General features: G+C 35.9%; 1 protein-coding gene across 11 annotated transcripts in view; it reads right to left on the reverse strand.

The window, feature by feature from the left end:
- The window catches only part of CNKSR2 (connector enhancer of kinase suppressor of Ras 2), a 205,897-nt gene that overhangs the window by 108,594 nt on the left and 70,677 nt on the right, over nt 1-26,626 (reverse strand). For 9 of the 11 annotated variants that reach the window (XR_005849329.2, XR_005849332.2, XM_004934665.5 and 6 more), the window contains exons 5-8: nt 26,133-26,174; nt 13,906-14,025; nt 7,327-7,386; nt 2,587-2,655 (exon numbers count right to left, since the gene is read on the reverse strand). Coding sequence is in view for 9 of the 11 variants with exons in the window: in XM_004934665.5 (XP_004934722.2) it covers nt 2,587-2,655; nt 7,327-7,386; nt 13,906-14,025; nt 26,133-26,174 (291 nt within the window). In the remaining 2 variants the exon portion in view is untranslated. The remainder of the gene's footprint in view (nt 1-2,586; nt 2,656-7,326; nt 7,387-13,905; nt 14,026-26,132; nt 26,175-26,626) is intronic. The other 2 variants (XM_040670225.2, XM_004934666.5) reach the window with 2 other exon arrangements.

Consider the following 26,626-nt stretch of genomic DNA (forward strand, 5'->3'; position numbering starts at 1 on the left):
CCTGCTAGTAAAAGTGGAATACATCCTGTTACACATACTTTCTTACAACACAGCAAAAGACCCAGGTAATCACGTGAAACCCTTTGATTTCACTGGTAAAGCACTATTGCAGCAAGCAAAGAGAGGATGTCAGTAGAGAACTTAATATTAGTTGACATCCAGTATTAGGATGTTTGTACTGAGAAAATGAATTTAAGCCAACTATTCACCTAATTTCAGAATTCTCATTATTAAAATGTAAATCTGGTAAAAACTGTTAGTTAACTAGTTGAATTTTTGAAATAATTACATGGATCTCCTCATATGTATACTAATACTTTGAAACATACAGTAAGTTGGGTATTAATTTTGATAGAATACACTGAAATGCCAGAAGAAAATATGGAAGAAGAGAACTTTAAAATAATTTTTTTTTAAGTTTCATTTCTTTCTTCTTGAAGTTTGATTCTCCAATTACAAGACATTATCTAAAGAACAGTTACAGGTGAACAGTACTTTACAAGACCTACCCATACTTATTTCTATAACTTTTCTAATTCTGACATGATACGCACAAGAAGTAATTGCTTCTTGTGATTGCAACTTCTGAGCAGTATAGGAAATTTGAAACAAATAATTCAATAAACAGAAAAGGTGTAAAGAAACATCTTCAGAATTCTTTGATTCCAAAGCAAGAATCACTATAACCAAGAATACTTCTCATAAAACCAGATTCCTAGAAGCGTAAGTTAAATTCCTCACGATACAGTACAGAAGGACTGATTAAAACTTTTGTCAAAAGAAATAAAAAGTCAAAAATAGATTTTAAAAGAGTCAATACTTGTAGAAAAGATTGAATACTTTGGCTCCAGAAATTGGAAAAGGAATGAACAAAGCATACCTTTGTAAAGGTAATACGGAAGGTGTTATTAAGTTTTACTGTGAAAAGTCAACATTAAAATACAAGGATGTTACTTGTATATAGTATCAAAGTTGCCAATTATTTTAATTTTTGATACAGTGAAGAAGGAAAATAAACAAATGTATGATGCAGCCTATTTCTATACATAATTTCTACATCAAATGTTAATGTTAAGTAAGTGGTACTTAAAAATAAAGCTTCTCTAAGCTCCCTATGTTCCTTTTTCCTAGAATTAAAATCAACTTTACTTTTTTTTTCCTGTACTTCTCAAAATGCAGTTTCACTGATGCAAAAGCCAAAATACCTAAATCCTACATTCAGAATTATATCCAGGTATGAAAGAAAACTCATCTTAAGCCCTGCCATAATGTTTTTATTAATTGTGTTAGGAGTAAAACTCTGATCACTTCATCAAATAAGTGCAGCATGGATGTGCAAAGAAAACTAGAATTAATACCTGATTGACTGGAAATTTCCAAATTGATAAGTAAACTTTTTATGGCATAGCACCATCAAAAATTATTGGAAAAATAAGCTTGTGTAAGGAATAAACAGTGTAACAGTGTTTTATAACATTTTTCATACTAAATTGACATTGTAAGCTTAATGCAGAAAAAAATAAATAAATTAGTGATCAACAATAAACATAAGTAATCATGGCATACAACACTTATGAAGAAATGATTTTGGGGGAAAATACTAAAATTCACCCAGATCTGGTATGATTTATCAATTTATATTGCCTAGTTCAAAAGATAGGTTCTCATCAGTTAAGTTCCACACATGCACAGTATATTTGATATCAAACTTAGCTGGAGGGTGTGCTGAAATATTATACTAATTTGTGCAGAAGAGCTGACATGATGTACAGTGGCCTAAAGCTATAAGAGGAACCCTATGGGGAATGATGAAACACACTTTAACAAATGATTGCTGTATTAATAATGGAAATCTAGGATCATTTTCTATCATTTAAATTGTTTGCAAGGACACATGGAATTAATACCCTAAACTGACTCATAAATCTTAAAAAAGCTTATACTTGGGACAAAGAATAGCTGCTTTCTATACTGACAGTCTGCTCTTTTCTGTTTACCTTTTCTTGGGTAGTTAAACAGTTCACCAATCTTGAAGCCATCATGGACTAATATACATCTGTTCACAGAGAAATCAATTTACCTGGTATTAGTTACATTTGCATATCATATCCAAGATATTTGTCTCATCTTCTCAGGTCTGAAAAGTTGTATTTATGTTAAGCTAAACATCCTTGGCACAATACAGGAATTTAAACTGCTGTTGTTCTTTGAAAGCCACATTCTACATATCCGAGTAAATTTAGAAAAATAAAAGTTGGTCACAATAGTTTCATCTTCCCTGCATGCCTTCAAACCAAGCCTGTTATCACACTAAAACCAACTGTTAATTAACAGAGCACATGTAAGCAGAAAACCCTACCATATCTCTCAAGCGGCCATAATCTAGTCTGACTTCACGATAACTCCAGTGATACTCAGATGACCAGGTCATAACTTAAGAACTTGAGAATTATGCATTATCAGAAGAGAAAAGATGTTAAAGTAAAGATTTATAAAAACACAGTTTTCTACACATTTCTTCCATACATATATTGATGCGCCATGACACCTCTATCTGCAATTGACACAGAACATAGTTATACATACCACAGTTTGGTGGTTAACTTGAATCACTTCATCTCCAGCATGGATTTTCTTGCACCGATCTGCAGGTGACTGAATTTAAAATAAAAGAGATGATAAAGAATACAGTCCTTACTGGTCATCATCTCTCTTTCAGCAGTATGATTGCTAAGGTATGTAAATCAGGTTAGACTGGTAATTACATTCCACTGTGAAACAAACAATTAAATAAATGTTTAATAAATCAATTCATTGTTGGGGAAAAATAATATGTACAATTGTACACAATACAATCAACTGTTAAGGAAGGTACGAATATATATATATTTATTAAAGGATAATCAAGTCTTAAATTTTTTTTTTATCATTTCATTCCACCCAAAGCCACCTGATATCTCTTAAGCCTTGAAAGCCAGTCCTCTGCTGAATGTTGAACCCATCAAGGCTAATTTGAAATTGCTTCATGAACAAATTTCCCAACATTGCCTTTTGAGTTACTTTTAAATATTTCAATAGATTCCAAAGACATTCGGTAAATGACTGCTCTTAAAAGAGCACACAAAGAAGAAAAGATGAGGCTAGGTACCAGGCAGGAAGATCATATGAGTTACATGGTAACTTAGTGTCTCGGTCATTATTATGGTGAAAGTATTGAAGTATTGCAAAAAGCAACACAATCCTAAGATAACACCTTCAAGATGCAAAGCAGTTTTGTTCTTTGCTTTTGCCTCAAAAAAAAAAAAAAAAAAAAACCAACACAAAAACAAAACAAAACAAATATCCACAAAACACATACAACAAAAAGAAAACCAACCAATCAACAGAAAACCTTTATCCTCTTCTACTATCTATTTTTACAGTAGACCAACTGTTTTCTGAGGGGAAAAAAAAAGAAAGAAAAAAGACCTATGTTTCAAGGAAAATAACTTCCTTAAGCCTTTTGTAGAGTGGCAATTCTATTTTTCTCTCAATACTGTAGCCTCCAGCCTATAAAGTCACTTAATCAACTGAAAGGCAGAAGTTTAATCTGACAGTCCAAAAAAAAAAAAACCAACACGTTGCTCAGGAGCAGTTTTCCAAATAGCTACTATGAATTCCAAAGAAATAGAGTAAATTAAATTAGTTTTCAGGTAAGATAACACACAGTCTTGAGAACATGCACCAAGACTGCAAAGTGGATTGTTTGTGATAACCTGTGTACCACATTCCATGTTCAAAATATATGTTCCATAGCTGTGCTATGACTTCCAAGTGCAATCCCTCGTGCATCATGGCTTAGATTAAGAATGGTGTTTAAAAGAAATACATCCAAGATAAATATGTGTCTAAAAGATAGGTCACACATGACTCACTTCTGGGAGGCATTGCTCAGACCATCCTAAGTCAAGCCAGGTTGCTAAAAGTGTAAATTTACTTACATAAAGAAAAGCTGCCTTGACTATTCAGCACTATTCCTTAGGGGGAATCTGGGGGAAAATTTTAACACTAGTAACTGTTCCAGGGATCTACCTTCTGTCTGATGCTTCACCACTGACATCTGCTCATTCACTCCACTAACAATCTTTACAGTCCTGCTGTGTAATATCCCTATTTTAGCTCCAATATTTTTATACCTAAGAATTTCAAAACGTCTATGCTAGTGAATCGTGTGTCACCACCCCTGAACATAATGGGATTTTATTACAATATCATCTTTCTCCTGTACTGACTTCAGCATTTGCACCTTCAATCTCAACAAAACCCTTATTTTTGTGCAGCAGTTTGCTGAGCCAGTAAAATATATAGGAATCTTCAGACTGGAAAATTCTACTGTAAAGAAAATAAATCATTGCAATTATGCTTGGAATACCCTGCAACGTGACACAGAAATCATATATACTGGAGTCTCAAGGCTGTTGTTTTATGAAGAAGTTTCAATTTCTTAATACTTTTTTGACACAAGAATACACATCCTGCAGTTAAGAAATAAAACCTTTTATCATCACTATTTAAAGAAAACAGAAGATCATCGATAAATTTTTTAAGATGCATTTTCTGGTCTTTAAGCAAAACATCAATTTGTGAAGCTCTACAAGGAGAAACACTGTGTCACATCTTTACTAATTGACTAAAATAGTGACATCATTAACTAATAATTTAGTTTAACAGGGACTTGAACAGATGGAAGTACCTGTTTCTGATGCTTACGCATTCATATCATACAAACTAATCAAAATCAAATTTATTCTTCAAAATACTTCTAGTTTTGATCTTTAGGTTAAATGTTGTCTTTGTCCCATTCCCTCCAGTACACCAAGACTGTCTGAAAGGCCAACTCATACAACCCTACTCCCATTATTTCTCTTGAAAGGCCTGTCTCCCGAGTACACCCTGCAAACCCAACCAGTGGACCACGAATAGGAACACTGGAAGCACCTCCTTTCAAGTTACAGACCTGCTGTAGATGCAGCTCATGACATTTCTTAGAAAACATTATTTTCTACTGGAAAAACAAATTACCAAACGACCTTATTTGGAGGATACATTTGTTCTGTCATTTAAAAGACTGTCTCTAATTTGGTCTAGAAGGTCTACACAGTAGGAAAGCCGTAATCTCTTACTAGAACAATGCATCCTTTAGAATTGTTATTTTCAAACAAGAGTGGGAAGACGTGAACCAGAAAACTCATGTTGCTCTGAAGCTACAGGACAACCAGACAGAAGCTCTTCCAGGGCAGTGACCTATAAGGAAACCTGGTCCCTCATACTTCAGGGCTCAGAACTCAATTAATCTCAACTGTAGAACTGATGTGTTGGGAAAGATGGCTCCTAATGCTGAATGGCAAGATGCAAATTCTAAATGGGTTTTTTAGCTGAACATCAAAAACTTCAAATTGCAAATGGATAAAGCTGAACTGTGGATTAAAATGCTATGTTAGATTAGGCAGCTAGTACTACCATACTCTTGTTTATTAAAAAGACAAATGTTTCTCTGTGACCTGTCAGGAAAGTGTCCGATAAAAAGTTGTGCCAATGTCTTATCTCGACAAGCAGAATTGGAAAGATAAAGGCTATAAATGTTTGTTCAGAAGGAAGAGAATTTGGACTAGAGTTTTCCTTGAAGTTCAACTGCACCATAAATGGTAAGCAGGACAGCATCAGTGGGTCAGATCAAATCTGCATCATTATCACTTTACTCTGACCACACTGTTTAGATGTTTCTCCTCACGTCTATCAGAATCATGTTATTTATTTATTAAAGTGGCTAGCAACTATGTGTTTAAAAGAAGACACACGCTTTACTTTCCCTAAGGCACAACTCATTTTCACTAACATTTTAGCACACAACAGGTTTTTCCCTAGATAGCCGACTGCAGTTTCTTGGTTTGCTATGGGAACCTTAGGGTTGTTACAGTGAGTGAGTGTCACTAACAAAAGCAGAAAAGCCATCACAACTAAAGCTTCCTGACATGGCTTTAAATTACATTCATGAATCACAAAAGATAAATGTTTTGAGGGAATGCATTAAGATTTTATTTTTATCATCGCCCCTGGGAAATTAAAACCAATATCAGTAACTTATGGAGAGAAATGGTTCCTTGTATAATCAGATATTCAGCTGTAGAAACCATACTCTTACACCTTCTAGAGTTCAGTCAACTATGCTTATGTTGTTGTTTTTTTAGCTTTGCTAATTTTAGTGATGATATTTGGAGCTTTAGGTATGAGTACCTAGAATTCTTATTTCAAGTGTGAATTTTCACATACTTTCCTTATTCTAAGATAGGCAGCATCCTGAGACAGAAGTTCTACAAAGATATCACTTATTAGGTAAAACATGGATATCCTGTCCATAGCAAAAGAAAAAAAGAAAGTAGAAAGACTATCAGATGGCAATATTCTACGAAGGGATAAAACAGCATTCCTATTTTATTCGTATTTTAACAGAGCCTCACCGAAGATCAGATGGAGCAGCTGTGAATAGGATGTAGGTAGTTCCACAACATGACACAGTAACAGAATAAAACATTTCTGAGAGCTTTAAAAAAGTGTCATCAAAATCTTCACAAAGAAGAAAAATTTTGAAAAAAATCTGAAACAGTTCAGTATTGTTTAGTAGGTTGTTCTGTGTTTACTGAAGTTTATAATGATCATCTTGCTCATTTCTTAACAGCATGCTATTACTCTATGCACGGTGGACAAAAATAGGGCGTTGTATTTCAGCAGCTGAAAATTGGTCTATTGTGTTTTGCTTGATGTTTAACACTTTCAGTGAGAATTAGTACACCAGTAACAAGTGCTCCTTTCTATAGGCATTGCTCAGTTCATGCAGAAACCTGTGTTTACTTGTCAATGCGGAGGCACGTCTTCACTTCCATGCACTTACTACATAACAAAGCTTAACATACGGAAAATATAAAAGCTATTTTTCTAACACGGCAGCAAATTCCAGCATTAGGGTCTATATATAATGAAGATTTACCTTTTTTCCCACAGAGCAAGGGAACTCCAAGATAACAACCTCCTATTTTGATCAACTGAATCATTTTAGATGTCTTACAAGAACAAATCAAGACTGATTCTCCTGGTTCTCAGCTGGGAACTGTTTCAATTCTGAGATAAACAAGCAAAAGCATTTCTGCTGTCCAACATGCTACTGGTCCTCAACAGCCAACTAGCACACTTTCACAAGCAAATTGTGGTCTACAGCAAAGGGAAAGCATAAACCACAAGTAATGTCAAAAAGGCTTCCAGGCCTGTACATACAGTATTAACAATACTTACATTTTCTGTTGTTCCAGTAATTACATGGAGACCATCATATGTTGACTTAATGTACATACCCTAAGAAAAAGACATCATGGGAAAGAATTTTTAAAGTGTTTCACAAATGATCACCATCCAAACATAACTTGTATATCTCTAAATGAAAAGCCTATTTTTTTTTCCCCCAAATTTTGTGGACTTTTAGTACAGGTCATGAGGAACTTGTATGGGTAGGACACGCCTCTGACACACATAGAGAAGAACAGCCCAAGTGATTCTGGCCCTAATTAGCAAAAGCAGCCTAAAATTACCACAATCACGTCCATAAATACTTCACAGCTTTCTTCTGCTTTGGAAGCCACAGAAGACTGGAATCCAGTCCACGCAAACATACCTTTAAAACTGATAACCAATGCTGTGAAGCATGCTGGAAAAATTGATCTAAGACTTTCTGACCGTCTTACTCATCTCAGTGAGCACTTCAACTATGAAACTGAATTATGACAACATCAACTTTGTTAGCATTGCCACTTCTTTCATAAACTATGGGAACAAAGGGATAGCTTATGAACAGTTACAAGTTCCTATATGGATACTCTGGGACAGTATCTCAAATCTGTTTCTTCAAGTTAAAATTACAACATTTTGATAGCAACCTCTAAAATAATTTAAAAAAAAAGAAGAGATAATTAACATACACTGCATGTCTGGCAATTTCTAAGTTTTCTTTCCCTGTCTACTTCAGAGAAAGCAAGTAAATACTGAGCATTCAAGTAAATGTTACCTCCATCATTTTTTTCTCCTCTTAATCAGAGCGCTACAAAGAAACATGATCCTAGTTGATGAAGGGGGTGCATTTACCAGTGACACATGGTAAAGAGGCAAAGATGACTTATCCATTTGAACTAACCTCATTTGGGACCAGAATTCACAAACATTTTGATAGCAGAAAAGAGGAAGTATTCCCTACTTAAAGTGGTGACATCACAATCAGAAAAAAAAAAAAAAAGAGAAGAATTCATGTGTTTCTCAGGAGGCTAGTCTCAAAGCTAACTTTTAGTTTTGCTCTGCACAATATTAGGAAAAATTTTATCCCTGAAAGAGTGGTAAAGCACTGGAACAGGCTTCCCAGGCATGTGGCTAAGTCACTATCCCTGGAGGTGTTCAACAAATGTAGATGGAATACTAAGGGACATGATTTAGTGAGTAGCACTAGTAGCAGGTAGATGGTTGGACGAGATGATCTTAGAGGTCTTTTCCAACCTTCATGTTTTTATGTGGCAATAATGGCATCAACTTTAGTTGTCATATTGGGCTGCCAAAGCTGGAAGAGCAGAAAGGACGGATCTGTTCTCTCAGGCAGCTAGGAACCCCCTCCTTAGCATTATCTTTCACCTTCTAGCTCCTCTATCCACCTTAAATATTTAACACTCTACTGATTGTCTCTAGGCACATGGTTTCCTGCTTAACTCAGTCATATCAAATATAGTACAGACATTTCTTATACAATTATCCTCACAACACCCCTGTGAGGTAGGGAAACACTAATATACACACATTTTAAAGACAGAGTAATGACTCACATAAGAGGCTGAGATATGTTGTTTTTGAGGTGTGGGGTGGTTTGTTTGTTTGTTTTTTCTCTAATCCCTACCCCAAACCAACAAAAAACAGCATAAAATCACTCTTAAGATTGGGATCTAAGTGATCTGACCAGACACCCTGCAACATGGCAAGAGTTGAAACCACAGTACTGGCAGGAATTATGACTGAGGTTCACACAGAGCAATATCTGAAGGAAGTCACAATTTTGTTTTTACTGACAGTAAGTTACTGCTTTCAAGTTAAAAATCAAGATGAAAGCATAGGATAAAGTCACACACTTAATGGTTACTTCATGTTCAATTTTGTGCATTATTCTGAAGGATGGTAAAGTCATCTAAGTATGCTATTGTGGAGTAGTGAACTTTGCATCTAACTTAATCTTTCCTAGAAATCTAAAAGAACTTCAAGAAGCAAAAGAGGAGAAATGTTTTTTTGAAATTTTTTCTTTAAAGGCTAAGATCAAGACACTGCTCATCAGAAGAGAAGAAAGCTGTAACAAACAAATAAATTCCACACATGCAAAGTTAAGAAGAAATGTTACACTGATACTATGCCACACTATTTGAAAGACCCAACACCAATCTGTTTACAAAACAGTTTTTAAATGGGGATAAATAACATTTTGCCATTTCCAAAAGAAATGCAACAGAAGATGAGCTACCCCTCCATACACATTCCCCCACTGCTTGCTTTAAGTGAATCATACAACAGAAACGGTACAGAAAAGAGATAGGGCACATTGTTTCATCTGAAATGGAAAGAATGCCAAAAACATTTACAATTTTTCCTCCCTGCCTCCTTGTGGCTGCATAGTATCAACAGGACTCTTAGTGATTAGTGGGTAACATTGTTTCCAGTAAAACAAATTGGCAGATACACAGCTTATATATCCAAAGATAATGCCAAAGATCCTATGAACTTCTTTAATCTAAGGGATTCTTATAAAAGGAAAAGTGATGCATTTAATATGACTAAGATAACTACAGTAATCACCCTGGGAATAAACAACAAATGTTCCTAGATTAAAGACCAGGTAACTTGTGCTTCATTACATCACAGATTGTTATGTTCAGTTATAGGCAGAAATCTAATTTCAAACCAATTAATACATTTGTATCTTAGTATAAACTATTATTTACTTAAGGCTTCAAAAAGCAATCTTAAGACTTAAAAAAAAAAAGAATGTGAGAACAGAATCTACTATACAGTTCACTCCATTTACTCAATATTGGATGGATAATAGAAGAAGATACCAATTCTATCTTCTCATGTACGTAATTGAATTTTACTTTCTCCATGATGACATCTTGATGCAGTCCCCTAAAGCTGCATTTCCCTCATTAGCCACATATGTGCTCCAAAAGTGCAAAACACAGCTCAAAAGTAAACTTGAGTGTCTCACCTCAGCCCTAGAGCTCAGGTAGGATTAGTAAAGACCAAAGTCCAAGCAGTTCTCAAAATCCTATTCACAGCTTTTTCTTCCCCCATCTCCTCCAACATTTCAAGGCAAATAAGAGGAGACGTAACAGGAATTAGTAGTACACTAGATTCCTGAAAAATACATCCTAACTAGACACCCACCAGTGCACCTTTAACCAGCTGTCCTTCTCTACCCACAACTTCTATTTCATGACTGCATTTTCTCATAGCAGGCCCATTTTGTGTTTGCTTTAGCAAGCAAAGGGGAACCAAGAATAACCGGTCTAATATTCTAGCATATTCACCTTTGCATTTCTGAATCTAGCAAGTTAGGGAATAGCTTGAACCTGAAGTCATATCACAGAACTCATTAGGTTTGCTATCACATACATTAACTGACTAGGCAGAAAATTAAATACAAAAAGGAGAAATTGAAACTAATGTGTGCCACAGTTCTCCAGTATTGTTCTGTATTAAAAAAAAAAAAAGTGAAAAAAAAGCACTGTTGAAGAAAAACCTCCCAAAGAAAAGTGCTAACTATAACTTGCTTTTTGTCTAACAGTAGTTGTGTAGTATTGTTTCTTTGCTAAACAAACTTGGTTTTAGTCAAACTAATATTTTTAAGTCTGTTTACTGGCAAATGATATTACAGGAAGAAACAAGACTAGCTAGCTTAGATAGTATTAATATGGGAAAAAACACACAAAACTGGATTCTACTTAGTGATACAGATGGAACAATTCTTAGAAGAATTCTCTACTCTGATAGATCCCCATTCACTCTTACTTCACCACCACTGCTGGACACATCTTTCTGCAGCAACACTCATTCATGAACACGTATGCAGTCATTCATGTGGGCAGACTAGGGATAAAGAAGAAGAAAGGAAATAAAAGGATAACAAGCAATACCAACACTCACCCATTTTTCACCCAACCTTTTTATCCAGTACACCAGAATTTCCCTGTATCACATCCAAAGAACATCCTTCCCAGATTATTTAGTTCATTTTCTGATAACTGTTTTCTAATTTTAATAAGATACTGTATGTAGCAAATTTACTTCTTCCTTCTGATAATTACATTTCCATAAAAACAGTTCAAATATTGTAAAAGAATTGTGTGTGTTGATTAAAACATACTGATAGCATTGCTATCTCTTTTATGTTGTAAAGCTCCAAACATTTTCTCTAATCCACCTTATAATATTTGCTGTATGAGTTTAGGGAAATAGCATTGTTTTCCAAATTTTACATTTCTTCCTCTTCTTTTTCTTTCCCTGATCCATTTCCTCTTCTTAGATATTAAATTCAAGGTATTTTAAATATGCCGTTTATGCTAAATGACAAAACATCTTCCAAGTCAAAAGCCATCGATGCCCTTTTGCTTTCTCCTTGACGTCTTTCCATCTTTATAGAAGACTTTATTTAGTGAGCAGTAAGGTCAGCACAGAACTGTCATGTGAGTCCAAAATGTAGAAGAAAGTTGACAATAATCCATTTTCCACCACCATTTCATGAATCCTGGAAGAAGGTCCAGAAGTCATCGAGCTTCACACTCATCCTGCTTGTGACGCACAAATGCTATTAAAACTCCAGACTCCAGCTTTACTTCTTAAAATGATACACAGAGCACTCAATCTTAACTGAAAGATATTAGTAAAATGAGTAAATAAAATCTTGGCAGCCTAGAAACAAAGCTTTTGTACAAAGCCCCAAGAACAACCTGACAAAGACGATCAGTTAATAAGACTGTAACAAACAGATAGGTACAATATGCATCTTTTGGTGCAAAATATGTAGTTCTTGGTTCCTGCTCCGGAGAGCTCACAGTCTAAAGAAGCCAGCACAATACAGGGCAAGAGAAGAGCCTCTTATAGGGAAGCACAAAGGGGAAAAAAGTTCACCCTATCGAAGCAGGATTGTGTCCTTCTAAAGCTTGTACACTGTGTAATATGTACATTTCAAATTTTTTTTTTATAATACATACAAATATTATTAAAATGACAATGACAAGGTCAGCATCAAGACCCTGTTCAGTTTGTTCACAAATATTTATTAAAAAAAAAAAATGGTACCTCAGGAACTTCCAGTTTAAACAGACAAGACAGACAGAGGGTAGAAAACAGAGGGGGAAGAGATTATCCATCTCATCATCTAGCAAGCAGGAACAGACCCATGAAACATGTCCTTTTTTATATAAAATACTGGTTTTATCATTTTTCAGTAACTGGGGGTACCACTACACTACAGAAGGGTTTAAATAAGAAAAAACAAACAAGCAACAACACAGTCACACGGTAAAGAAATAAGGAAAAGCTAGAACTGGAAAGAACTCCAAAAGAAGTGTCTGAGAGAAAGGGAAAAAACATTTCTTCATTAAAGCAGAAGATTTAGAAAGGTTGACTGCAGTGAGCTGGCAGAAGAGTGAGAAAATTACAGGAGAAAAGAGAGAGAGGAGAGAGTCCATGAAAAGCTGAAATCCTGGAGGAACATTCTGAAATGAATTCAGAAAGAAAAAAAGCCAGTGGTGGAGTAGAAAACAAATAGCAGACCAGAAAAACAGTACAGGGCAATATGTACTTATCCAAAAGTGCTTTTTTACTTATACTGTAATCATAGTTTACCAGAAGAGTGGAACATTAGCTTATGTATAATTAATCTAAATACCTTGGCATACCAAATTTGAAAAAAAAAAAAAAGAAAAGAAAGAAAAAAATCCAAACCTTAATACAACAAACCAACAAGCTAAAATACTCTCCAAAACTACACCATCCAAACAACAACTTAGAAACCTACTGCAGAGAAGAGTGCAGCAGTGATTTCTCTTATTTCAATAAATGGAGCAAGAATAAACTTGGGCTTAAGCTACAAAAGTTGTTTCATTAGGCAGAAAATGGTTAACTGTACTTTAATCAACTGCTTTCTCCTAGGACTGTGGGAAGATATTAGTAGTGATGCAAAGCAGTACAGCTATAACTGTTATCTGTTGTGTTCTTCATGCAATGAGTGTTGGATAGAGCAAACAAAAGATCAGCAGTCAACTCTTGAGCAGCAAACACAGGCTGACTGCACTGAGCCTTTATAACCACCTGATTAAGCGTGCAGAGTTCTTGCTATAAAATTCAATAAGCTACTTCCCAGCAGTGCTGCACAGCCTCTGGATAACTTACAAAACAGCTTTATATCCCTGAGATACTATGAGGCATATTCCAGAATTTGACAGTTCTTGTGCATAAGCCCACACAAACTTCTTGGTTGAGTTGATCTTAGTAATTTAAATCCCTTCAGACTTAAAGATGCTAGAACAATCTGAACCATTTCTTAGAAGCCGATATAAATGGCAATAACTCCCCCTTCATTTCTTCTTGCTCACTCAATTTTCACATATATTGGTCAGCCATACAGAACACTTCCCTACTGGCCCAGCTGCATGAGAAATCAAACTATTTTCAGACTTGGAAAAAAAAAAAAGTCGAAAAAGTCCTATTCATTTCCATATATACAAGTTCTTTTTAAAAAAAAATCACTTTCTTATCCTGGATGATGTGTTTGATTAACTGCGTACTTCTTACCAGCCCTTCACTTGGCTTGATGTTTGTAAGCTGGATCACTTCAAGATGGGCGGACTGGGAAACCAGGGGATCAGAAGAGAGCGAGATGATGTGGTCACAGACGCCAGAGAGAGTTTTACACTAAGAAGAAAAAATACAATGCCATAATAAATATACCATTACTAACTATTTAAATATCAACCTACAACTTGAAACATCACATTTTTAAAGTGCATCAGATCAGGGAAGAAAAAAAAAAGAGGCAAATATTCTTGCTTCTCAGTAAAGACAAAGGGACCACGTAGGCTGCTCCCATGCCCTCCTAGAGTGAGGTGAATACCTTTGTGCTGTGCGCAGGCAGACAGGGAGTGCGTAGAGACCTCCAAGTCACTCTCATGTATTTCGCAAAGCCATTAAGTGCCCCAGGCCCCATTAATTTCAGTTGAAAGTGCAGACATTCAGCACAGATGACAATCAGGCTCTTAACAATGATGGGCAACTCCCATTAACTCTGAAGTTTATTTTGTACTCATAAAACATGCTGGTTGACTTTGGACTGAGTTTCTCATGTTATTCTGGTGCCAAGTATGATTTACTACTGCAGGCACGAAGATTACAATAAATAACTGCTTCACGATGGGATAATTCTTAAACCTGTTATCCTTGGCAGCTTCCTTACAGCAAGATAGAAACAACAACAACAACAACAAAAAGATTCTAAAAGGGCTGGAGCTGTCAAATGGGTACTTTCTATTTTCTCATCCCTAACTCCCTCTTGTCAGAGGCAGAGAAGTTGTGATCAATTATTTGTTAGCATTCTCTCATGTTTCTGTAAGCAAGCAATTTTGAGAGCTCCAGTGTTTTCTGTGGAATCCCCTTTCAGCAGCTAAAACCAATTTCTTAGTTCAGGTTTCAGTGTGTTTTGTCAGAGAATTTGGGGATTAGAACATTCTTCTGGTCCCATAACTGCAGGTATCAGCAAAACCAGTGAAGAGGCAGCTTAATTGCCCTTACATTCAAAAGATGAAATTTAACCCACCTCTTCAAAGGACTGAAGCCCAACTATGCCCAACTACACCCAACTGCTGCACTGACTACTTCTCCAAGATTGCAAAGCATACTTTTTAAGGTACAGGCATCTACAGTGCTATAGAAATAGGATATAAAACTGGATAGAATCTCCACTGACAAGTCACTCTTGTAATTTTAAGTGCCAAACTGCAAATACCTTATGGAGAATGAAAAGTAAAAAAGCTTAAGTGAAAAAAAATAAAAAATGCAGTGACAGTGGAAACTTAATCCTGTTGCAGACCATCACATTGAAGTTTTCTCCTCAAACTTGACAATCAGCTGGAAAATTTGTATATTGTATAGATGGATTACTTCATTGAGCAGTATTATGAAAAATGAATAATTAAAATCAAATAGAAAACATAATAAAACTTATATTACCAATGTGACCTTCTTCCAGAGATAATATTACTTTCAAGCATAGACATAAACACACACAAATTGCTTCTGTTTTGTCTGTATTTCATGTTGCTGCAACATTAATGAAAAAGGAAATACGAGGTTTGGTGCTTTACCTGAACTAGGGAGAATTTAAAAAGTGATAATGATCAACTTGATCTAACAATTCATTTTTTAAGACTTTTTGGATAAAAGAAAACTGGTTTCAGCTGAAATTTACAAAAAAGGTAAAAATGATACAAAATTCCATGACAAATGAAAACTTAGGGTTTTATTGTTGTTGACTGTTTTTGTTTTTAAATACGATATTGGTATGTTATCTGTATTTTAAGTCCCTTGCAACTGCACCAAAAAAAAAAAAAATTGAAAAATCCCTCTTAGAAACTCAGAGGACTCAGTCCCTAAAATGAAGAGTTCTGCACTATGAATTATTTTGTGCTGATGAAAACCAAACTTTTCACATATATTTAGGCCTGCTTTCACTACCTATTCTTCCTATTAATAGCTTTAAAACTACTAAGCTTATGGAGTGTGGATGCAGATAACAGATAAGGTGGTGTCAAATGATTTTTAAAAACTATCTGCAATATACTTCTAGCATTCCTTAAAGATATTTTATTTAAAATCTTGCAACCTCATTATTGTTCATAAATATGTAAAGGGTGAGTGTGAGGAGACTGAAGCCAGGCTCTTCTCAGTGACATCCAATGACAGGACAAGCGGTAATGGGTGCAAGCTGGAGGTTCCACATAAATATAAGAAAAAACTTCTTCACAGTAAGGGTAACAGAACGCTGGAATGGGCTGCCCAGAGAGGTTGTGGGGTCTCCTTCTCTGGAGACATTCAAAGCCCACCTAGACGCATTCCTGTGTGACCTGATGCAGGTGCTCCTGTTCTGGCAGGAGGATTGGACTGGATGATGTTTTGAGGTCTCTTCCAATCCCTGACTTTCTGTGATTCTATGACTGTTTTTTCCACCCTAGACATTCATTCTGCTGTCCAACAAGATGGTATCTGGCACATCAGAAGCACAATAAGTGCTTCTATATTGTGGCACAATAAGCCACAGCAAAGTCTCTAACGGGGACTCTAGAATTAGAGGATGTGCTTTCAGATGAAGACTTCAGTTCAGTGACCTTTCTGAAATGTAAGCTCTCATTCAGCATGTGGGAATGCATATATAACTGGCTTTCTAGAAAAAAAAAAAAGATATTAAGGGGCAAAACCCTGTGGCATTTTAAAAAAAAATCTTTTGTGCTCCATGAATATCTAGACCTCTTGTCCACATTGAAAACAAAGAACCTCTAGAAATCCATTAAATGTTACCAGGTTTATTACCATATATTTGTATCATATGTTAGTGGTGACTAGAACTAGCAAAAGAAAATTGAAAATACAAAACAAAAAAAAAGAAAATAGAATAAGTTCCTGAATTGCTTCTTTCAGTTTCTGATCAACAGAATTAAATCTTTTTTCTTCTAGAGAACACTAATGGACGAGTGATTCAATAAAACAATATGCCATCAACTAATAGTCCACAAAGACAGTTTCTCAAGAAACAGTCGCTCAACATAATGAGATCTAATCACAACATTACTTGCTTAACAGTTAAGGAATAGCTTTGTCCAGAAACCTAATTTCATTAAAATAGGTTTTGTTTGCTTCTGAGAACCTTCCTTTCCTTTGGAGAGAGAATTATGTTTACTGTAGGAGGGATTTTGAATTTAAGCTCACTGCTATTACATAATAAACTGACATATTCACGTTCCCTAGACTTCCTGCATTTCACATATATTTCCATAGCAATAAAGGAATGAGCCCAATTTGTTTTTAATTAAGCTGCTCAACAGATTTCAGAGTGGTATGTATTTTCTCACTCCAACAAAATGTATAGACCTAAGTAAGAAAAAAAAAAATCAGAAAATGGGTTTGGGTTCTGCCCAACAACCCAAACCTTTCAGCTGACACAAGCAAATATCCAGCAACTCACTTTCTTCTGAAAGCATAAGGCAGTGTCAGAACTCCCATAGAATCTCACAAGTTTCTCTTTATTATTATTTGATTAAACAAATGTAGTTAGAGCTAGACTGCAAGCAAGATCAAGGGTCTACTGCGCTCCTGTGAAGGGCAACTTTACTGGAACTCTGAGCACACGCAGAACAAGGACAGCAAGGGGTACATTTCTGTGCAGTAGCTGTCCTCTCCTCACTGAAAGAGAAGGTACAGGGCTGCCACTGAAAACGTGACCAGAGGATAATACTGCCAAAACTATTCATTTTTCCTCCTCATTACTTTCAGAAACATCTCATTTATGGTTAGTTTTACTTTTGGTTTTGGTTTGCTTTGTTTTTCTTTTCAGCTCATGCAAAGTATCTAAGCTCAGGTGGCTCAGGGATACATTCAAACTGTACATATACATCAATTTATAACAAAATTTTACACTACCTGGGAAAAAAAATAATTGCGGGATTGTAATTGCAGTCTGGTTCTTGCCTAAATTACTGTTGTTAACTTCATTGGCCAAGGCTTTTTAAGGTACTGATTAGCATAGCATCATATACAGAAGAAACATCAGGAGTGTTCTCCATTCCAGTTAGGAGTTCAATGACCTCTTCATGGAAAATGACAAGTTGCCCCTGCTTCTCTTGAACCTATCTAGAGAGTTGGGAACTTCCATTGCAAAGATGCTGCCATGGCACGGGAATAATATTAATTTAATGGAGACAACATGTTACTGTATTTAGAAAGTTCCCGAGTAAGTCACCTTTGATTTCTCTATAGCACTTTTCCTAAATGCTCTACAGCAGCTCATCAGGTTTGTTCCACACACTGCTTGGGAGCTCAACTCAAGCAACTTCTCTTTCTAAATCTACAGTTACATCCAGTGGTTTGCTAAATTTTCACAAAGCTTCCCAGACTTCACTGGAGCATTCACTTTTGCAGATGCAAACGAACAAGTTATGTAGACGAGAGAAATGCTTAGTTTTTTATTAGTGATATATTCTTAGAAAGAAATGGACTGACATAACATTTTCATATATGCTACTGAATTAATTTGGGTAGAAGAAAAGCACATCAACATTTGTTGCTTGATTAGTTCCATACCATATAAGACAATACTTTTCAACTTAGTTCTTCAGCACAAGCTGTTTCACAGGTATGCATTTATGATGCACTAAAATCTGATGTCAGCACCACTCACCTGTTCTCTAAAGTGTTAGTTACCTTTTGCTTGTTTGGAAAACTAGATTTTTGACTATGAAGACATTGTCAACAGGATTAGAATGCTAGATAATACTTCCATAACTGCAGATTCCCTAATGCAATATGATTTATAAACACATGACTTCAGAAGCTAACAGATGTGTAAATACACTGAATTAATCTGGGGACTATAGCTGCTCTTCAGCCCTGGGTTGGACATCCTATTAGTACTTTAAAAGGATAAAAGAAAACAGTGTTACCCAAATGAACCTAGCTCTTTTCCATTTGCCACTTTCTGACTCCAGCAGAGAAAACATGCTTCTCCGCAAGAGGTAATGAGCGAGAGAACAAGAGGAAAACTGCATCTCAGAAACTTACCAAAGATGCAGAATCTTGCTGCCATCCAGAGGGAGCAGGACCAACCCTCTAAACACCAAGCAGCACTCCTGTGCTGTACAAGTAATGGAGCACTGGCAAAGGCTGCCCAGAGGCTGCAGAATCTTTTCCTTAGGGATTGGAAGACACCTTAGGGTGTGGTCCTAGCATTCTGCTCTGAGTGTCACTGCTTGAGCAGGGGTTGGACCAGATGGACCCAGAGGTCCCTTCCAAACTCAATCAGTCAGCAACTCAGATATCACACTTGAATACTGCAGAGGAAACAACTGAATATTAAAGATTATGCTAGTATGCCTGCCACTCATTAGCCTTGCCAAAATACAGGTACAATTTCTATTGCTTGTATTGAAGATAAAACACTGAGATATCCTCAATGAATAAGATACAGTTCTAGGAGATAGCTTCATGTGAGTGATGCAGATTCAGTGGTTAAGCCAAAATATATACATCTTTAAGCAATTCACACAGACATATTCCAGAAAAAAAGAGAGGGGCAGGTGTTCTCTGACATGCAGCGGAATCCACTACAGAAAACTTTTTTAAGAAAGAATTTCCACACGTCAATGTGCTGCATTTATACTTTTGGAGAAACAAACCTAAAAATGATGAGCAGCTAATAGATACAGTAAGATGCAGAGGAAAATGAGCATCCAATTGCTCCTGTAAACATCAGCAGGAATTTAGAAATGCCTCACCTTTCTCAAGCTGCACTTAGCTTTCACCATGTAAGACATCTGAACAAAGGAAAGCATTTTTGGTAAAGCCAAAAACAAAAAACAACCAACCACAACCAAGTTACAAAAGATTAACTGAGAGAAATCAGCAGATGATTGCTTTCCCCTTTTGTTACACAGCCCCTATTCTCACAATAAGCCTTACAGTAATGGCTTCAGTTCTCTTTTGCAATAAGTCATCATTACTAACATGAATAACTTCACATTAGTAATAAACTCTCCTCTTTATTCAGTAACAAACTTATAATTGCATATTATAGCTAAAACAGTCTCTCTGTGCAAAGCTAAAGGATTCAAAAGAGGATGAAAAAAATATCGCTAAAAAGCATTTAACTGTGTGACAGAAATTCAATGGGAAATGTTTTCTTCCACTTCGTAGATAACTACTTGAAAACCATACTTAGTCTCTACTTATGTTTTTGGACCGTAGTACATTGACTTCTTGCCATTTTCTTACAAGTACTCCTTTCAGCTAAGAGGATGAAGACAAAAAGGGTGACTAAATTGTACTTGCATCTTTTCTGATTCTCTGCGGCTAATTCACTCTGCACCAGCAAAATTATGTCCATCTTCTGCTGCACAGTGGGGGTAGTTATGGACATGGAAAGCTTGAAAAACCTCCACAGGCTTTCTTCCTCAACAAGCCGGTCACCCATTATCTGTTCACTCAGGAACTCTATGGTCATCAAATATTCCTGGTGAAGCAAACAGGCTTCTATTTGTTCCTGTATTTAATTTTATCCAGGCTAGTGACCAAGCTTAAATCTATCCTGCTGAATAATAGCAATATGGAAGCATCCTGGCTTAAACACATTCCCAGAGCTGAGGGCAAGAAAAGAGCCAGCCTCTTTCACAAGCAATCATATCTACATAATTCAGATAATGAGCGGGATGGCAATGAGACAAAGAAATTCAGGGAAAAAGTCAGGAAAAACATCTTCATGATGTTAAGTTTAACATTTCAGGGAAAAGAAAAAAAGCTTAACTACATCTTGCTGAGATAAAGCAACGTGAGCATTCAGAATGAAGTCTAACTAGTATGATTAAGACAAACAAAAAACAATATTTATCAATTAATATCGGATCAAAATATTTCTGGTACCGTAAGGAATACTGCAGCAATTGCAGCAATCTTAGAACCATCCAGGCCTAGTCTACTATTTACAGATACACAAAGTTTAATCAGCAAGCTCAATCTTATTATGGATGTAGAATGAGTGTTTTGCTGAGCTGATTTGCAAGGTATAGAATCTTGAAGGGAAGTGGGTGGTTACTTTTTTCTTTTTTTCTTTAATCAGACTATCAAAATGATACCTTTGACAATGCATTCTTAGTCAACTATAGCTCTATAACAAATATTCAAATTCAGTGGGCAGAACTGAATTATTAGCACTGTGGTTTCTCTACAAGATTCTTAGCAAAATGAGAACATCCTGATCCATTACTTGTTCTTTCCTTTTTCAGTTTAGTAACTCAAAAGAAAATAATTTAAATAGCTCATGTTTTTCAAAAGAACCTTCTAACACTGTAGTGCAATGGAAAGAACAGCAATCATGGGGTGGCAAAGCCCTAGGCTACAGCAGATAAGGATAAGCCCAAGTGCAGCAGCTATGAATACAGAAACAAAAGAAAAAAGGCAGTTTACCCTTAGAAGGCTGCAGGCACACAGGGATCTCCAGCGAGATACCCTTACCTCCACTGCCAACCCTTAAATGAGGTCTGGGAAGAGGTAGATTCTGGCTCCACCCCTTCCAGTCACCCAGGTGCATTGCATGCAGCAGAGCTCTCCTGTGTTGAACCTGCTTTCCACCAGGTGCTCAATCACTGGTTCAAGCTGTAACTGTGCATTTCTGCTACACATCTAAATATTAATTTCATTCTCCAGTTCTAATTTCTACAGTTTTCCATCTTAAAAAGCTGTACCTTTTCAGGAAAAGCAGCATAATCTTCAGAAAATTAAGCTGAAAATTCAGTAAAAAACATTAATCCGACTAAAACACCACTTCTACTTCCTATAATTAGTCCTTCCTGCCTCAATCTCACTTCAATACTACACTACTTCACACTGATTAAACTGAACTACATACTTCTATCATACACAGTGTTGAACTGCTGGGAAGAAACGATGAATTATTTTTGAAAGACTTTAGAGCTCCATTCTGACTTTTGCAAACGTTTCCTTAACACACCAAATAAGAAGAACCAATACCTTTTTAAGGTGGGCTGTTTTCCATGCACTTTATCATCTCAGGTTGAATTAGTATAAAGATTCTGGATACAAATTGGCAATTTCCAATTTAAAAAAAAACAACCCATGGCTTATCACTTCATATTTTGGCCAACTATATTTTAACTTGTTCTTTAAAGTTAATATTTTATATTGTTACCTACTTTTGTTGGTATTATTTTCTGCTGATATTTATTTTGTGCTGATATTAATAAAATATTACAATTTCTACCATCTATTTATTTATTTGTTACATGGATTGCTGAGCAAAAGGTAACCTGGAAAAAAACATATGGAGAAATTGGCAGTGATAGAAATATGAAACATTTATCTGTTGTCATGAATATTTCAGAAGCAGAAATCTTTTAATGAGCAAAACTCAGCATATAATTCCCATATGGTTTTATGCTTCTTATTGCACGGAGACCAAGTGCTTCTATGAATGAATTAACAATGAAAATAATTTTAAGAAACATACAAGTCTTTAAAGTTGGTTTAACACACCTGCAATTCTATAGCAGGAAGTTAAAGCAGAAACATTTTTTTCCCCACATACACATTCTTGCAACTTCTGTTTAGTATAAATGAACAAAATTGAAATGGCTAACTTCTTAAAACTTCATCTATTTTACTTAAGACCTTTTTCCTTTAGATCCATTTTATACGATCAGGTAAACAGCACAGCCTAGTTTACTACTTAGACTAATATCGTGAGGGAAGACAAAATGCTTTTATAGAGCATTTGAAGATCCTGTTGCTTGAAGAGTAAACAAGAATACTTCCTTCTTGAATATGAGCTGGATTTATACATTCCTGTCACCACAGAGTATCATTTCTTTGACAAAAAGTTGACTTCAGAATAAGTTTGTTGACATTAAAACATACTATCTATGGATAAGGTGATTCAGCAATGTCTCCACATGAACTCCCACACTGTTATCTAAAAGAAAGAGAGCTTTCAAAAGAAATTATTACTGTTAGAAAGTGAACACATTAACTACTTACTGGCCCTACCAAAGTCAAGTCATTTAACTAAGGATCCTGCCTGTTGTGCAAGATGTTGCCTACTTCGTCATGCTTCCAAGGAAAGTGAGAAGAGCGAGTGACTCATTAACACTGGCAGTACGCACAGATGCATTTTGATAGCAGCGGAGTAGTTTCACATACCCCAGCTGGGACCACACACCCTCTTGACCCTTATTTGGCTCAGGTGACACATTGGATGAGCACAAAAAAGGCTCATTCTTCTGGGAATTGGGCAGCATGATACTTGTGTGCTTGCAGCACTCCAGCCTCTGAACAACTGTACGAGCTCAAAAAAATCACCTATAAGCATGTGAATGAAGGATATGTTCAATGTGCTCTTAAGTAAAACTGCAGGACCACTGACAGATGATGTGGACAAAAATAAACTGCTTGTATCCAGTGATAGTAAGGTAACAAATTTCTTCACGTCCTAAAGAATAAGAGTACATACCTATCTTTATTTTTATGCTCTAGCTACATAGGTAAAAAAAAAAGGATCTTTTAAAACTTTACTTCAGTTGTCAGTGAAAAAAATGCCCTGCAACAAGGGTTTCCATAGGCTAATTACATGAATTGCTAACTAGTTCTAAGTCATTGCCTTTCATTTTTGGGAGGAACCTTGATTTTTTCTGTCTAGAAGAGGACACTGTACATGAAATCATACAGGACAAGCATGCAGTTCTGAATTCAAGTTCCTCTCTAATTCACTCCAGCTACACATTGGTATATAATCATTCAAAAAGTAGCTGGATGAGATGCTAGTCAGACACGTCTGATATCAGCAGGAGTTTGTGTTGTTTGCTAATAGGTAACATATTCAGAGAATTAGTTCCCAACAGTTTGGTCTTAGAAACTAAATTATCTATTTTGAAAAATCCAAGTATGTTGTATCTGTCTGAGTCCTTCCTATTTCTGCTAGTTTTTCCGGTTTCGCATTCAAGATTCTTTCTATGCTTTTATTAAAATTTACTCTTTTGATATTGGAGAACCTTCTTATTAACATTCACCTCAAGGATGCACAGTCTATAAAAAGAGATTTAAATTCTTAATCACTCTCTCGAACATCTTTAACCTGGTTTGCACTGCATTTACTGCTCCTCATGTGTGTGCATTCAAATATTTTGATATCTAATAAGATAACTACTGCCCTCTTTTCTTTGATACTGAGATAAAAGAAGCATGCTCTCTCTAAAGTTCTAAACATCAGGCTTTTCCCCTCCTACCTTTTTGTTACTTTTGTTGTAAGCCTATCTCTTACACTGATCCTCCCCTGATTTTCTAATAGGCAAAATCCACAACACCTCTTTCTGTCTTCCCAGGAGAGTTAGAGGGAATGGTGACTGCTTTCAATTCTACCATTAATCTTTTCATTTGCACTTCTAAAATATTCCCTTTCAAATTCAAAACCTGGTTTCAAACCTCATCTTTTAATTATTCAGACACAGATTTTTCTCTTTCCTTGTTTGCTATTGGTCAGTTTTTGCCTCACAAAACTCCATCCATCAGTTGAAATGCAACATGATCAGAAATAATCCAAGTTATGTACACTACATACAGTCAACTTTAACCCTAGGCAACAAGTATGGTGTTCTGCTCATGTTTCCTTGTAAGCATGAGCATTTACCATCAAATCTAATTAAGCTCTCTACAGTAACTTGTGTCCACTTGTCACCACAAAGTGGTTGCTGTGGATTAAAGTAATAAGCCTGTGTGAGTTTGAATAATGTAAAATAGCATCACTTCATCATCTGCAGTTATTTTGAATGTAACTGTAATGAAACCTGTTTCAGATTTGTCCATTCACATCTTAAATGAATATCTCTCGGTTTCCTCAAAATTTTATGTTGGCGACTATATTAATTGATGCTTCATCAGCTCTAACCACTGCCAGCTCTCCTTAAAATCCTTTTTGCTAATTTGCAAATGTTATATACTGTATATACATCAGATGTCAAAAATATTGGCTCTTACAGCAGAAAACAAGCGTGTATTGAAAACCAGGCTTTATATAATGGTTTCAAACTTACAGCACTTCATTTTTTGCCAAGATTATGCAATTAAAAACTTCATTACTTAAATGCTTGCAGAGATCAGCCTAGCAAAGAAGATGATGTCAGCCTGACTAAATATGTAAATTCCTTGTGTCCCACAAGGGAAAAATGTCAGTGTAACTTAAAACTACAAGGAGACATTTTACTCCACATCACTGTGAAATCAAAGTGTCAAAAGCTTACGGAATTCAGCTTGCCATGCATTTGATATGGGAGCAGTGAACAAAAAGTGTAGCAAACGTTACTGGAAAGTTCATCTTTTAAAATAGAGTATTTTTTCTTCCTTAAACTCAGACCATAAGAGAAATAAGATATCAAAACCTATCTGAAAGTGAAATACAGTGAAAGGTAAAATATTATCATTTTCATTATTAAACTAAGTTATTTTATTTTTCACCCTCAGGAAGTAGGACTTCATATCTCAGTGAGACTTCACATTTCAGAAGCAGGGTCAGGGTTAACTTAATACTCACTAAACCACCAACAGAACATGAAAGGCAATTTAGTATTTAAAAGTTAGGTGTTATGTCATCTCAGTAGTTTTCATACAGGATTTCTCAAACTTCCTTCCCTCCATCCCCTAAAGTATCAGCCTTTCCAATCCACTTTATATTCTGGTGTCTAAATGCTAACAAATTTCAGCTGTTTTATTTGTTATAAATAGCAGTAGAAAATCTGGGAATAGACTATTGTATTTATGCTGAGAATTCAAGAGGAAAGCTTTGTATGAATCTTCTTGTCACTAGACTAGCTCAGTACTCCTAGGAGTGATGAATAAAGGAAAGTATGTCACTAACAAATACACGTGATATCATACAAGACTAGAAAACGGCTCTTTAAAAGGAAATCTCATTCTTCAAAATCATTTTCCTAACCATGTTTCACAAACAGCAGATGGGCATGAACCAGACTAAAACACAAGCCATTACAAAGTTGCTGGCTTCTCATATGTCAAGTGTGTGATTTTGCTAGCAATCATTACCTATTCGCACTTATTTCTGCATATTCAGCAGTCAGTCATACCCAGACTAGCTTATTATCACACTGGCAATACATAGAAAAGGTACGAAACACACGGAGATAGAATCCTATTTGCTCAATGCAAGTACATTTATTAATAGAAATCCAAAACGTACTTACCACGTGAAGAATTTTATTCTCTGTTTCATATACTGTGCAATCCTGAAAAAGTAAAGCAGAAAAGGCAGGTTAGATTGATACAATCAATCATTTTTCCTAGATTCATCCTTAAAAAGAATTAAACAAAATTGAAACGGCTTTAGGATGAAACAAAAGATTTCAAAGTCTCAATTAGAATGGTAAGATTTATATAACAGAAGTATGAAGCCAGCACCAAAGGCAAATGTACTCTCTCTGAAAGTAAATGAAAAGGGAGAACTGGCTTTAACAGACATGGAGAAAGCTGAGGTACTCAAGTTCTTTGCCTCAGTCTTCACTAGCAGTAAGGCTTCCCAGTCCTCCATATCCCCAAACCTCTAGTCGGGGGGCAGGGGATCAAAATCTCCCTCTGTAAGAGTGGAGCAAGTTAGAGACTGTCTATGAGACTGAATGTGTGCAAGTCTATGTGGCTGGACAGAATGAATCCCAAGATCCTGAAGGAACTGGCTGATGTG

This window comes from Gallus gallus, chromosome 1 (assembly GCF_016699485.2).
Source record: "Gallus gallus isolate bGalGal1 chromosome 1, bGalGal1.mat.broiler.GRCg7b, whole genome shotgun sequence".
NCBI lineage: Eukaryota > Metazoa > Chordata > Aves > Galliformes > Phasianidae > Gallus > Gallus gallus.